The sequence below is a fragment of the Ostrea edulis genome, chromosome 2 (genome assembly GCF_947568905.1).
Source record: "Ostrea edulis chromosome 2, xbOstEdul1.1, whole genome shotgun sequence".
NCBI classification, from domain to species: Eukaryota; Metazoa; Mollusca; class Bivalvia; order Ostreida; family Ostreidae; genus Ostrea; species Ostrea edulis.
This window is the reverse complement of record NC_079165.1, coordinates 36,498,970-36,513,356: the sequence shown is the minus strand read 5'-3', so window position 1 is coordinate 36,513,356 and position 14,387 is coordinate 36,498,970. Positions and strand designations below refer to the sequence as shown.

General features: G+C 35.8%; 2 protein-coding genes across 3 annotated transcripts; both read left to right on the top strand.

Annotated features, from left to right (window-relative positions):
• The first annotated feature begins 206 nt into the window (after positions 1-206).
• On the top strand, positions 207-9,913 carry LOC125678233 (osteoclast-stimulating factor 1-like). Its single transcript, XM_048916512.2, has 6 exons — positions 207-296; positions 825-949; positions 3,165-3,299; positions 6,514-6,566; positions 6,723-6,781; positions 6,941-9,913. Exons 1-6 carry the CDS (start codon positions 246-248, stop codon positions 7,166-7,168), a joined length of 651 nt encoding a protein of 216 aa, XP_048772469.1. The 5' UTR covers positions 207-245; the 3' UTR covers positions 7,169-9,913.
• A 197-nt stretch (positions 9,914-10,110) lies between these two features.
• LOC125681895 (glyoxylate reductase/hydroxypyruvate reductase-like) lies at positions 10,111-13,508 on the top strand. Of its 2 annotated transcripts, XM_048922148.2 has the most exons (3): positions 10,111-10,445; positions 12,593-12,763; positions 12,880-13,508. In XM_048922148.2, the coding sequence occupies exons 1-3, from the start codon at positions 10,142-10,144 to the stop codon at positions 13,470-13,472; spliced, it is 1,068 nt and encodes a 355-aa protein (XP_048778105.1). In that variant the 5' UTR covers positions 10,111-10,141; the 3' UTR covers positions 13,473-13,508. The 2 variants fall into 2 exon arrangements, with proteins under 2 accessions (XP_048778105.1, XP_048778106.1); XM_048922149.2 differs by lacking the exon at positions 12,593-12,763 and having other exon boundaries at positions 10,136-10,445.
• The last annotated feature ends 879 nt before the right edge of the window (positions 13,509-14,387 follow it).

Sequence of the window (14,387 nt, the reverse complement as noted above, 5' to 3'; positions counted from 1 at the left end):
TATTTCGGTCTAATTTTATGTTTTCTACTAAATAACTATCGTTTTGCGTGTAAAATCCTAAACTAGAATCATTTTCCTATCAGAAAATCATATTATCATGATTTAAACAGCTACTTTTAAAATCATACATTTTGTCACACACCGGCAACACTTTACACGGAATATACTTTAAAAAGCTTTAATATTAGGGATGAATTTCAATCGGGATCGGGATCCTTGTCCAACAGGTGTGTTTGAGCTTTATCATGTCTGCGCCCATGAGCGTTGCTAACGCCGCGGTAAACGGCGATGTTACGGTAAATCCTAATATGATGTTGTAGTACAAACAACGTTAAATGCTTTAAAGCGATGAGTTTTTTAAAGAAATCAAATTGCATTGTGTCTGTAAATTACATTTGAATTAGAAAACGTTTTCCCGAATGTCCTCTGTTTTGAAAGGTGATATATAGAAGGGGAAAAAATAAGAGTAACAAAATAAAGAAAAATAATAATAAACCAAAGAACTGTCAATCAGTTTTATTGTGTCCCCTACACGGAGTTGATATTCTGATTTGTAAATCTTACCTTGCCTGGATGGATGAGTTCTTCCAAAAGTATATAAATAAGCATTTTGCAATAGCAGTACTTTTGTAATTTATCTGGGATTTGTTCTGGAAACCTCAAATTTTCATTTGGTTTTTCCGTATATGTCCACACATATCTAGTATTTACATCCATGAATATGTATATATGTTTTTAAATCCTTGCAGATGTTTATTGTATTGTTTTTGTTTTGATATTCGGTATAGAGAATGATATATGTTTTGAAAATGATTTTTGTATAGCTCTTGAAGCAAATTCTGAGGCAGGGTGCAAATGTCAATGAGAGATCCAAAGATGGTATGACCCCACTTGCTCTGGCTGCTTTCTGGGGATATGCAGATGTAGTGGAATGTCTTATGCAACAAGGGTAAATTTTTTTTATCATTTAACATTCATAACGAAGTTGAGAAGTAAGGATTAAATGATGTCATCTCACCTCAGTCACCAAGGTTTTATCCGGCCTTTAGATGTTACTACCCACGTCACATTTAAGGAAGATTTTGAGGATGCAGGTGTGAGCTTCCAGGGGGGTGGCAGACAACCCTTCTCAGATTACAATTCCTTAGAACAAGTGAATACACATAAACGATTGATCACAGATTATCATTTGAATTGTTGGACTAGGAGAAAAAGATAGCAGTGTAAATAAAGAGGCTCTAAGACTTTCTCTAAAATTCATAGACAGTACTTATCTAGTAACTCCAATTCACAATTTTTCGACAAATGGAAATACTTGTCTATTGTTAATAATTACATTGACTTTGTTTCTATTATTATGATTATGGAAAAAAGACTCAATTAGTACAGTGTACTGTTTCATTAAATACAAATTATTTATAAACATTTACATATTTCACTAAATGTTTATTTAGAGTCTGAATTTAAGTTTTGACTGAATTATCTTGTCTGAATTCAAACCAAGCTTTATCTTTTGGTATGTGTGCATGACTGTCCAAATACAAACAATTTTCAGTATTAAACCCATGAAACTTTAGTATATTCATTTAAGGCTGAGTTTCAAATGAAGAAATGAATTACCGGTACATCAGCAATATCAAGTAGGCTATGATAATTTAGATATTGAATTCTTAGTAGTTAAAAAATGTACAGTGTACTGTAAAATCACTTGTTTTTGTGAGGCTAAATTTTCTTTGTTTATGTAGCGGTCAGACGGGTTCGATCTCCGGTGGCCGTTAGCTCAGTTGGTAGAGCACCTGAGTAGAGAATTCAGGGGGCCCGGGTTCGAATCCCGGTCTGGTCCATTGCATTTTCTCCCTTCCTGTTACATTTGGTGCCGTGACCAGCCCCTGGAACTGACAGGTGAAAATGCCTGCCAGGGGATTAAGATCCTGGATTGATGTCTTCAGGTGTGAAGACATTTAAGGAGGGAGGAATGTAGTGGTCAGATGGGTTCGATCTCCGGTGGCCGTTAGCTCAGTTGGTAGAACACCTGACTAGAGAATTCAGGGGGCCCGGGTTCGAATCCCGGTCTGGTCCGTTGCATTTTCTCCCTTCCTGTTACATTTATAGGGAGAAATAATACATCATCATAGTCACGATAATGGCCGACTTCCTTTTGGAAATTTGAATGAAAATATACAAGGGTTGTCCCAAACGTCATAGACAATGTTAATAATTTATTTATTTGTTAGAAAAAGTAATTTTCTTTTGTTATTTAAAAGCATCATTTTGTGTTTTTTGTACAAAGTTTCATAATGATATGATATCTCTTTTCATTATGACATAGAACACTAATAAAAAACAAGTTCATAACCTTCGGCGCACAAATTCAGACCTCATAAACATTTCACATATGATAATGTTATCAGTTTTCTTTTTCAAAGTACTGGCCCATATGCACAATTCCATTTTTCAGGACATTTTGCCCTTTTGTCAAACATCTTCAAACCACTCCTAATTCAGAGACAAGTTAGAATTCCTCTTTGCTCTTCCAATTTCTCCTTCCGATTCAAATGTTTGACCCCTTAAGCTGGCCTTCAAAAGTGGAAAATAGGCAAAATAAAGTGGTGCTTAGTCTGGGGAGTAGGATGGGTGTGGGAGTCTTTGAAACCCGATAACTCCATCTTTTAAATCTGATTCAGTCGATGTACATATGTATGTGTAGGGGCGTTGTCATGATGATAAATAATGTTTTCAATGTTATCTTTTTGAGCTGGTCCTTTCTTTCTTATTACATGAAGCAAGTCGCGGCGAACCACCTTAGAATAGTACTTTGAGTTCACAGTTCTTCTTTGCACAGCAAGATTCAGTATGATCCCAGCTAGTCTGTCCATGAATTTTTCTCGTAGATATGGTGGACTTTGCCTTCTTTAAGGGGGATGGTGATCCTAAGATTTTCCATACACTGGACTGCCTCTTTGATTCTTGTTCTTAGTCACCCCATTCTGAATGTGTTAATCAGTGCTCTAAATTTCCCTGTTTGTGGAGAATTTGAATTATAGTGTTTCTGTTTGTACCATGAAAACAACAAGAAATTTAGAATTAGATCCCATAAAAATGAATGATTTTACAATTTGATGAAAGAATTTCAACTGAAAATTGGCTTTAAAATACTTTTTCAGAGCAAATGTAGATGCTTGCAATAAAGGAACACAGTGGACTGCCCTACACTGTGCAGCATTCCAAGGCCATGGGAAAGTTATCATGAAACTAATGGAGCATAATCCTAATGTTGAACTGAAAGACAACCAGGGCAGGTAAATAGACCTGTATGAAGGAATGAGGCATAAACCAGCTGGTTACGAGTTTGTTTTGAGGAATACAACTAATTAAGATTAGACTTCAAAATTAGACATATGTGAGCGAATCCTGCTCTATGCTCAGACAAAGCACCAAGTATGTGTCGTTTTCCATCTGCAGACGTACATCTGAATAAAATTTACCTCACTCTTGAAAGCCATAACCTGGATGCTGCTAGAAAATCTTATTAGTAAAAGCTGATACGAGGTAGTTGAGTAAAAAAGTTAAATGCAGATCTTGTGTACATTATGGATTATTATGTGCAAGAGTTTTTGAGAAATTCAATAATATCTTGGGAAATTATGAAAATGGTATAACAGTTTACATTTATGGTATAATCTATATTGACTAAGATGGAGAATTAGGAGATAGTATAGGTTGCAAATAGGCTCCTTATAAATACTCTGTGAGTATTCAGTATGTACATGTAACAAGAAGGGAGAAAGTGCAACAGATCAGACCAGGATTCAAGCTGATCTCCATTCAGGTGCTCTACCAATTAAGTTATCTGGCCACCGGATATCGAACCCGTCTGACCGCCACAAATATAATAATGATCTCTCAAAGTTTTCTTAACATTTGGTTACAGTGCTCATTTTTCCCAAAATCAGTATTAAGCAATTATGCTCATTAGGTGGTTTTACAGCTATCAGAATGAATTACTGCAAACTTTTTTATGAACCAAGCTGTCATTCATTTGAAACATTAATTAGCAGTGTTCATGCATTGAGGATAACTTGATGCATGAAGATATCTTGAGACTGGAAATGAATCACGCTTAATATGCTCTGTATGCATTTAGTATCAAAGAGTAAATGATGAAAACTTAGTTTATATTAAGTGTCTTATGTATGGATTCTTTCAGCCTGGTCTAATTTCAATAGGTGGATAGTTTGCATATCATGTCTCTTTCTCTGCCTGGTTTTCATCTTGTTCTATGCCTGCTTTACATGTACATAATTTACCTATGTGGTGTTGAATCAAAATCCACCTGCTTTTTAGCTCACCTGAGCCAAAGGCTAAAGTGAGCTTTTCTGATCAAAGTTGTCTGTCGTTGTAAACTTTTCACATTTTCATCTTCTTCTCCAGAACCACTGGGTCAATTTCAACCAAACTAGGCACAAAGCATCCTTTGGTGAAGGGCATTCAAGTTTGTTCAAATGAAGGGCCATGCCCCTTTCAAAGGGGAGATAATCACAAAAATGCAAAATTAGGGTAGGGTCATTTAAAAATCTTCTTAAGAACCACTGGGCCAGAGGAACTGACATTTACATAAAAGCTTCCTGACATAGTGCAGATTCAAGTTTGTTCACATCATGGCCCCCAGAGGTAGGTTGGGGCCACAACAGGGGATCAAAGTTTTACATAGAATTATAGATGGAAAATCTTTAAAAAATCTTCTTCTGAAGAACCACTGAGCCAGAAGAGCAAAGATTTACATGAAAGCTTCCTAACATATTGCAGATTCAAGTTTGTTCAAATCATGGCCTCCAGGGGTAGGTTGGGGCCACAATAGGGACAAAGGTTTTACATGCAAATATATATGGAAAGTTTTCAGATATGGGCCAAAGTGACTCAGGTGAGCGATGTGGCCCATGGGCCTCTTGTTGGTATGAGTGACACCTGGTTTATGTGTCATAGCAAGGCATAGTGAATGAAAAATTAGGTAGGCTTGAAAACAGCATATATTGATCAGCTTACCAGTAACATATACATGTATGCAAGTGTGCAACACTTAGAAATGGGCTGTTTCTGTAAGTTGTTCATATACATTTGAATCAGCCATTATTTAACCAGTAGGTATTAAATTTTATGGTTAAATAATGCTCCGCAAACTGAAATCTTAAGCTATATCTAGTGTGAAGGGGTATTATGCAAAGGTATACAAGAATGTTTATACTAACCAGCTCAGCAGGTCAAGATCTTTTGATCTTGAAGTAGCATATTCCAGACCAATTCAGCTGGTCCACACCCTAATACAACCTGCCATTAAGTCAAATGCTGTCTGATGTGTAAGGTGAAGATAACGAACAGTAATCAATCTCATAACTCCCATAAGCATATGATACTAATTGTTAGGCCATTTTACATGTTAATTTTGACTATGGATTTACTTGAACAAGGTATAGGGCTCACTATGGGTGTGATCAGGCAACAGGGGATGTTTACTCCTCCTAGGCACCTGATCCCACCTCTGGTGTATCCAGAGGTCTATGTTTGCCCAATTCCTTAGTTTGTATATATAGGAATTATGAGATTGATCACTGCTCATTGTCTTTACTTTTTCATCTACTGAGGTTGTGGAGACATTCTTTTAAAATAACTAAACCAGTTGGTCTGCACCTAATGGTCTTGTGGAATCATTCCTGACCGACACAGCTGGTCCTCATCTACTGGTCATTGGTAACATTCCTGATGTCAGACCTGAGGACCTGTGTTTGGTCCCCAGTGTCATTGTCACACTATTTCCTGTTACACTCTAATTACTATTAACTGAGTGGCCTCTTGTGTATAGCCTATTTATGAAAAACAAAGAATAATTCATTTCTCTCAAATGAATATGTAAAATTAAAGATGAATGACAAATCCTATGCAAATTGATCACAAGCTGAATTGTCTGTGCCTAAATTTTAGACAAGCAATTTACAGATGCCATGCTTTTAGTCTCTTTCAGATAAATTTTCGTGCATATCTAAAATTGCTTTTAATATTTCTTAATTCATGATATGAATGTAATGTATATTTATATCTTGGGGTTTGTTTGAGTTATGTATTCAGAAATTACAGTGAAGTGGAGGTGATTTATTAATTAGTATTCCTCTTTATCGAAGATTGGGAAGGGGGTGTTATTGTTTTTATCCTGGCAGTCTGTCTGTCTGAAACTTTAACCTTCCTCATCACTTTTGAATAATGAGAGTTAAGGCTCTCATATTTCATATGTACATTTCTTGTGACAATTACTTTTCCTTTGGTACATAAGTTTTTGACCTTGTGACCTTGGAGTTTGACTCAGATTTCAAAACTTTAGCATTTGTCTCAGAAGAATATGCAGAAATAAAGATGACTTGAATACTGAGTGGAAGGTGTGACCTTGGATCTTTTCTTTGTTGTCACTGGGTCATAGTTTCACAAACACATCTTGTTTATAATTTTGTCTTAATTCTTTTACAGAACAGCTGTTGACTTTGCATCAGCATTGGATGCAATATGGCCATTTTTTGCAGGTATGGATTTTATGAAATAGAAAATATGGTGTTTACATTTGAGTATTACAATCACAATACTTTATTATTTGACATCTGTTAACAACTATACTGAAATAATTACCAGAAAGTGATATAGAAGCATTTGTCATTAATTTTGTTATGCTGCAATTTTAGCTGCTGGTTGCAAAAGAACCACAAAGTCTGATTTGATAAGAATGGACATTGTGAAAAGGGTAAGACATGTTTAGTCATGCATTTTGTTGTTGGTAACTGTGAGTATAGACAAATGAAAAAAAAAGAAACCTAAAGCATTGGTATGGACAATTGTACAACCAGAATATAGTACGTTGTGTTTTTAATCATATACAAATAATTTCAACAACATTTTCCAGGTTACACATGTGGATCCAACACTTCCCAAATCAGAAATTGCGCATTTCTCTCGTCCCGGCTCAGCCTACGTAATTAAATCACAACCATTACACGGAAACAGTCCTATGGATACTAACATGACTGTGGCCTCAATGAACGGAGATGTGTTAGCGGGACTTCCTGAGGAACCAGAGGTTCCTAGTTCAAGGACACCGCAAATTAATCTAAGCATGCTCAACAACTTTTGACAATTTTTGTGTTGGATTTAAGCTTGTGATCAGATACCATTAAGAGTTTATTTCTGAATTACCATAATTACAGTACAGGGATCTATTTCTGATGCATGAATCAGCATAAAGCATAGTAAGCATATAGGGAAAATTAGCATAAACATCAGCATTTAACAAATAAGCAATGTGTTTCAGCATTTACATGTACAGTGTAGCCTCATAAATTTATCTGGATACTTTGGTTCCCAGCAAAATTGTCCAGATAAGTGAAGTGTCCAGATATCTGGATTGCCCTGATTTTTTATATACATGTATATATAAGAAATAGGTCCCTTCAATGTACTAGTGAATGCTTCAAAACAGGCAAAATATTCAAAGGATTTGGTGTAGATTAGAATTGATTAATTCACGTTGTGCTGAATTGCTTTCTTGTACGTTTATTTATTTGTGGAGATGTTGTTTTTCTCTTCTCTGTGTACACAGTAGAATTTGTGTACATTTAATGTATGTTGATGCTCAGAAATAACTACATTTATACATGTACTAGTGCATTACTTTGGATGTTTTGAGGCATAAGATTAGTATATACATATACTTTGTAACAAAGTCTTTGTTAAAAATGTGGATTAGGTATATAACTGGGTTTCTACTTCAGGAGTTTTACTTCAATAATTTTTGTCAAAAACATTTTTATTGCTTTTAAGGTTTCATGAAAAATGTCCGTAGATAATGAAAGTGAAGCGACTGTCGAATTATATGTACTTGTAGAGAACTATATGTACTTGTAGAAATACTGTTCTTAGCTTGACATTTACATGAAAGCTTTCTGACATAGTGTAGATTCAAGTTTGCAAAAATCATGGCCTCCAGGGGTAGGTTGGGGTCATAATAGGGACTAAGGTTTTACATGCAAATATATATGGAAAGTCTTCAGATATCGGCGAAGGTGACTCAGGTGAGTGATGTGGCCCATTGGCCTCTTGTTATACTTGTGACCTTGACCTCGAATTTTTACTTACTTTCAAGAAAACTTAACCTTTTCAATATCAAACCAATTCGATATCTTCTGAATTGTTTAAGGTGGAGCTTTAATATTTTGTATATAGATTCCTTATGGTAAGACATTTCATTTCATACTATAATCTTTGACCTTGACCTTCACCAGGACAGCAGGTCATGATAGTCATATTGGTATTGAGGCATCCCTTTGTTGTATGAATTCAAGTTTGGTTGTGTTGGGCCCACAATATGGGGTTGAAATTTTTCATGGGAATAAAGAGTGAAAAATACATGTAAATCTTTTAAATATCACAACAGCAGGGCCATGGCGACTCAGGTGTGCAGTGTGACCCATGGGTCTCTTGTCCTTTGTACAATTTATTTTATATTTGCCAGCCTCTGAATGTTGAATAAAGGTAGTTATGGATTTGTTGGCAGATTTTCCACTTATCTAAATACACATACACTTCAGCTACAGTTTTTTTCTTGGTTTGATCTGCCTCTAATTCAAAAACAAAGATTTCTTGGAACTTTAATGTACAGTGTAGAGTCATTGCAAACATTGATGAATCTGTTGTATGTAATAAAAAGTTTGACTGGGTTTGCATATAGTTTAGGGTATGCAAATTGTTTTGGATTTTTTATAGAATAGCTAGCACCAGGTTGTATGTATTAACGTACATATATATTTTTCAATATCACCAGGTTCACAGGGGCTAAGCCCGTTTTGGGCCCGAACTCTGTGATACCATAAATGGTATCACAGAGTTCGGGCCCAAAACGGGCTTAGCCCCTGTGACCAGGTTAATTCTTTTACAATTGTAGGTCTATAGAATGTTTCATATTATTTTCTAATATTTTGTATTCACTTTCTGAGCTGATGGACAACAGTAAAGAGATCATAATCAATACATACCACTTAATTAATCAATTGAATGTAGGAAATAATCTAACGATGACTCTGATGTATGGTGTTCATATGTTTACACATAAAAAATCCAGTTATTCATGCAGCAGAGAAAGTGCTGGATTAAAGCTCTGTGGCACTGGAAAATCCTTAAAGTTTATCATTATCAAATAAACCGAAGAACTGAGAAATCTAGAACTATTGAATATAGGAAAAAGGTAAATCTGAAAAATTTGTGCAAAATTCATATGTGATGCATTGTCATCATACACATATTGATTGGTTGGTTGTATATTTTTTGACGTTCCTCTAGAGAATCTTTCACTCATATGGAGACGTTACCATAACCGGCTGCAAAATTTAGACAATGTTCGGTGCTTACGGCCTTTGAACAAGGAGGGATCTTTATCGTGCCTCGCCTGTTGTGACACTGGGCCCAATGTAATTAAAATTAGATCCTGTGATCCACACATGATATTTTCAGTAACTATTCTGAGTAACTTGCTATTTGATTATTTTTCTTGATCTCAGTTTTAGATTGTGTTCAAAAACTTAATTATAATATCCATTAATTTTAAAATAAATGTTTAATTGTCACAGTGAGTAATTTAAATAACACCATTCTATTATCATTGTTCTTTAAAACCATGCAGTCCCAGGTTATCCATGTAATTAACACATGCAGTGTTTTGGATTATGTATGACACTGTGGTTTGATTCATTTTTTTATTTTGTTGCAAAATTTACTATGTATATTTCAATGTCTGTTAAAATATTTATATTTGTATGAATTTTTGTTTTTCTATTTGTCTGCTTTTGAAAAGTACAGTATACACTAGTAAAAATTGATATTGATATTTCTGTTTGATTTACTGGTATGATTAAGTGAACATGTACTAACAAAGTGCTTTGGAAAAAAGGAAGAGGAGGAAAAAAAACCACCATAATATAAATGGAATGGTGGACAAGCCAAACTTTTTCAAATTCCGGAAAGATCATATTCAACCGGTCCCTTTTCCTGCAATACAATTTCCATCGAAGTTTTACAGAAATTTTTAGAGTTATTCCGCTTTGCCATATGCGAAATGTTTACTAGCAGGGTTATCAGACAGAGTTCTAGATTGACCCGTGGCTTGTATCTCGTTCTAGTCCAAAGGTGCACGGCCCAGTTATTTTCATCAATGAGTAATATGCCAAAACCAAAGGTTTACGTCACTCGCCGAGTTCCACAGGAGGGACTAAAGGTCTTGGAACCACATTGTGAGATTACGCAGTGGGACAGCGAGAAACCCGTCCCCAGAGCGGAGCTCATTCAACAGGTAGCCGGAAAAGATGCATTGTTCTGTTTGTTGACCGATAAGATTGACGCTGATGTCTTGGACGCCGCAGGTATGGGTAACAAGTAGATTTATAGTTATACTAATAGTATGTGAATCAGTTTAAACAGTTAAATAGGCGGATCTATGGTGATGCGTGATCTACATGTGCATAAATTTCGATCCCCGATATATCCGTGTCTTTTATCTGTATATACACCATTGTATTTATTTATTTATTTATTTTTTAGAAATACACAACATAGGGTTATTTTGTAATTTAATTAGTCTAGAGCCACACACATATATATATATATATATATATATATATATATATATATATATAATAATAATAATAATAAATGTAGCATATGCACACATGGTAGAATAAGGTACAAATATAGCAAAAATGTCTGGAGTGAGTTTCTTACCTTATGCCATAGTGCGAAAGCCAAATACATGTAGGCTCATTTTTAAAAAAAAAATCTAACTTGTCATAACAAGTATCTCGTTATATAATGTGCTAGTTATCGTTGTAATGAACTAGTTATCTCATTATAAAAAAAAAAGTTATTTCGTTATAGGCCCTAAAGAGTTATTTATCTCGTTTATACATGTATAACGAATTAGTTATCTCATTATAAAGAGTAAGATATATTGTATTTCGTTATAAAGAGTTATTTATCTCGTTACGAATTAGTTATCTCGTTATAACGAGTTGATTATTTCGTGACAACGAGTTAGTTATCTCATTATTACTGTACGAGTTTGTATCCATGGAAACTTTAAATTACGAGGACCTCATCTTTTTAAAAACTCTACATAACGATTAGAAATTATTCCAATCCCAAAAAATGAAGTCATAGAGTCATTCATATCGGGTGTGGGATATAAAACTCCCAGTGAGTGGACAAGGTTCACCATGGCCAGCTGGTGATTATATGAAGAAAAAAATACAATGATAAAATCTCTGGTTTATAGAGGATGACTTTATGATAAGTCTAAGATGATGAGAAAATGTTTATTTCTTAATTCAAACAAGTGAATAGGCGACGATGTGTTTTCTTGAATTCAACAAAAATAATTAACTAGTCGAATTGCAAACAAGGGTTTGTGATAGCTTACAGTTAAATTGGTATTTAATCGAAAATTAGCAAGGCTAAATGCATATTCAAACCAATATGAAATGATTTAATCATTTATGAAGATAAATACCAGGTAGCAGTATCGGGCAGATGTCTGTATGGCACAAAACTTAACTTCATTTTCAGATACTTAACATCGGTTTTTGAAGTCAGGGAAAGGGGGGGGGGGGCAGACAAGTTGCCCCATCTTCATAATCCTAATTCGTTGGAGGGGGGGGGGGGGAATATTAATTCAGGGTCTTCATCAGCTAAAACTGCCTCATTTCCCCATGCTTTGATTTTATTTCTTAAATCAGGGATGAGCGCTCATCCTTCGCTACAGGGCTTAAATTAATAACTTTCAAGCTTACAGTCCTTTCATTAACTAAACTGTACTACTATTTAAAATAGTTGGGGAGGGCAGTCGCAATTCAATGTATTTAAATTCTCAAATTTTCTTTAGATGAAGTCCCGTAGGATGCGGGTTAGAGTAAGTCCCCAGTACCCCTTGCTTGTCGTAAGAGGCGACTAAATGGGGCGGTCCTTCAGATGAGACCGCAAACTCCGAGGCCCCGTGTGACAGCAGAAAAATCCCTCCCTGCTCAAAGGCTGTAAGCGCCGAGCATAGGCCAAAAATTTGCAGCACTTCACGGACAATGGCGACGTCCTCAATCTTTAGATGAAAATGCGAGCCAACCCAGTCCACAGCTTCAACTTCGTTTTATTTTTGCTGTGAACAAAATCCACAGAAAACGCCCACAGTCAACCCAACATTTATTCAAATGTTTTATATACATGTAACGACTTCAGTCACATATCAGATTTTTTTCAAATCAATATACGTTAATGACGGTTTTTACAACATATGTGTATTTGCAAAAAACAATTAAAATCAATACATTAATGAACCTAGCCGGCTTTCGTACCATAGTAAATCTCTACAAACAGATAGGGATTCGGGTTTTAAAAATCCCATCGGTTTTAAATGATTTCAAAATGGCATAAGTGATGTTATTTGTATAGTTGGCATACTGGTGTAACTGACGGTCCTTTCGAATGAAAACACTTCTAAGATTTTTTTTTTCTTTACACGTAGGACCCCAGCTGAAATGCATCGGTACGATGTCTGTCGGGTACGACCATATCGACATAGCAGAATGCCGTGCGCGGAACATCCCAGTCGGGTTTACTCCGGATGTTCTTACTAATGCCACGGCTGAGCTCACGGTGGGTCTCTTACTTGCCGCGTCCAGAAGGCTCATAGAGGGTATGCCGGTTAAACCTACGTGTCCAACGAAATACACCCAAAAAGTGGTTTTGATTTAATTTGAAACTTAAAAATACATGTGTTTAAATTTTTATAAGACTACACATAATTTTCAGCGACACAATCGGTTCGAGATGGTGGATGGGGAACGTGGGACCCGTTATGGATGCTGGGTCAAGGTTTGGAGGGATCCACAGTGGGGATCGTGGGACTTGGACGTATAGGTATGGCTGTAGCCAGGCGACTCTCCCCGTTTGGTGTAAGCAAATTTCTGTATAGTGGACATCATCCCAAAGAAGAAGCCAACGAAGTTGGTGCAGAATTCGTAGATTTTGAGACGTTATTAGGAAAATCTGACTTTGTGTTAGGATGCTGTGCCTTAACGAAGGAAAATCAAGGACTTTTTAACAAAAAGACGTTTTCAAAGATGAAGTCAAATGCGGTTTTCATCAACACAAGTCGAGGCGGACTTGTAAATCAGGAAGATTTGTACGATGCATTAAAAAGTAAACAGATAGCGGCTGCCGGATTAGATGTGACGTCACCGGAACCACTTCCTACTAACAGTCTTCTACTTACCCTTAATAATTGTGTTGTTCTTCCGCATATAGGGAGTGCGACAGAAAAAGCACGAGGTGCTATGTCGGCGTTAACTGGCCGGAACATTATGGCTTTCTTACGAGGAGAAAAAATGCCATGTCAAATATAGTGATACACAAAATAAATTTTAGATTCTCAAATCATATTAAGGAATGCCTTTATGTCACATTCTGATTCAGCTTAGGTAGATTCTTCGTCTTTGAACCCTTTCGATCATTAGTTTGAACAAATTTGGAATATTGATTTGCTATGCATGTTTACATCAATACTTCCAAATACTCTCCATTTACTTGAATACACCTTCCTAGTCTTTTAGGTCACCTGAGTCACTCAGGTGACCTATTGCTATTGGTCTGCGTCCATCTTTGTGCGTCGTCCGTTAACAACTTCTTCCCAGAAACTACTAGGCCAATCTTGACCAAATTTGGTATGTCAGATTCTTTATTTCCTTAAGCTATACAGCTCATCGGTTATAAATACAAAATATTTACAAATATATACAAATAAAACAGTAGAGGGTGAGTAGACAAACAGATACAATTTTGAGGATATAAAATCAATGCATTTCATCTTACATATAACAATACACGTGAATAATATGTCGTAGCAAGTACATATTTCATAAATTACATGAAGATCGAAACTTAATAGCCTGTTGTAGGAACCTTCCTAAATTATTAAGTTCTTTTGTATTATTTACACTAGGAAGCTTTACTAATCTGAAGGCACTGGGTTTCTTGTAATAAAACTTTTTGATATATTTTATTCTTAAACCGTTAAATAACAAGAGGCCAATGGGCCACATCGCTCACCTGAGTCACCTTGGTCCATATCAGAAGATTTTCCATATCTATTTGCATGTAAAACCGTAGTCCCTATTATGGCCCCAAACCTTCCCCTGGAGGCCATGGTTTTTGCAAACTTGAATCTACACTATGTCAGAAAGCTTTCATGTAAATGTGAACTTCTTTGGCCCAATGGTTCTTGAGAAGAAGATTTTTAAAGATTTTCCCTATATATTTGT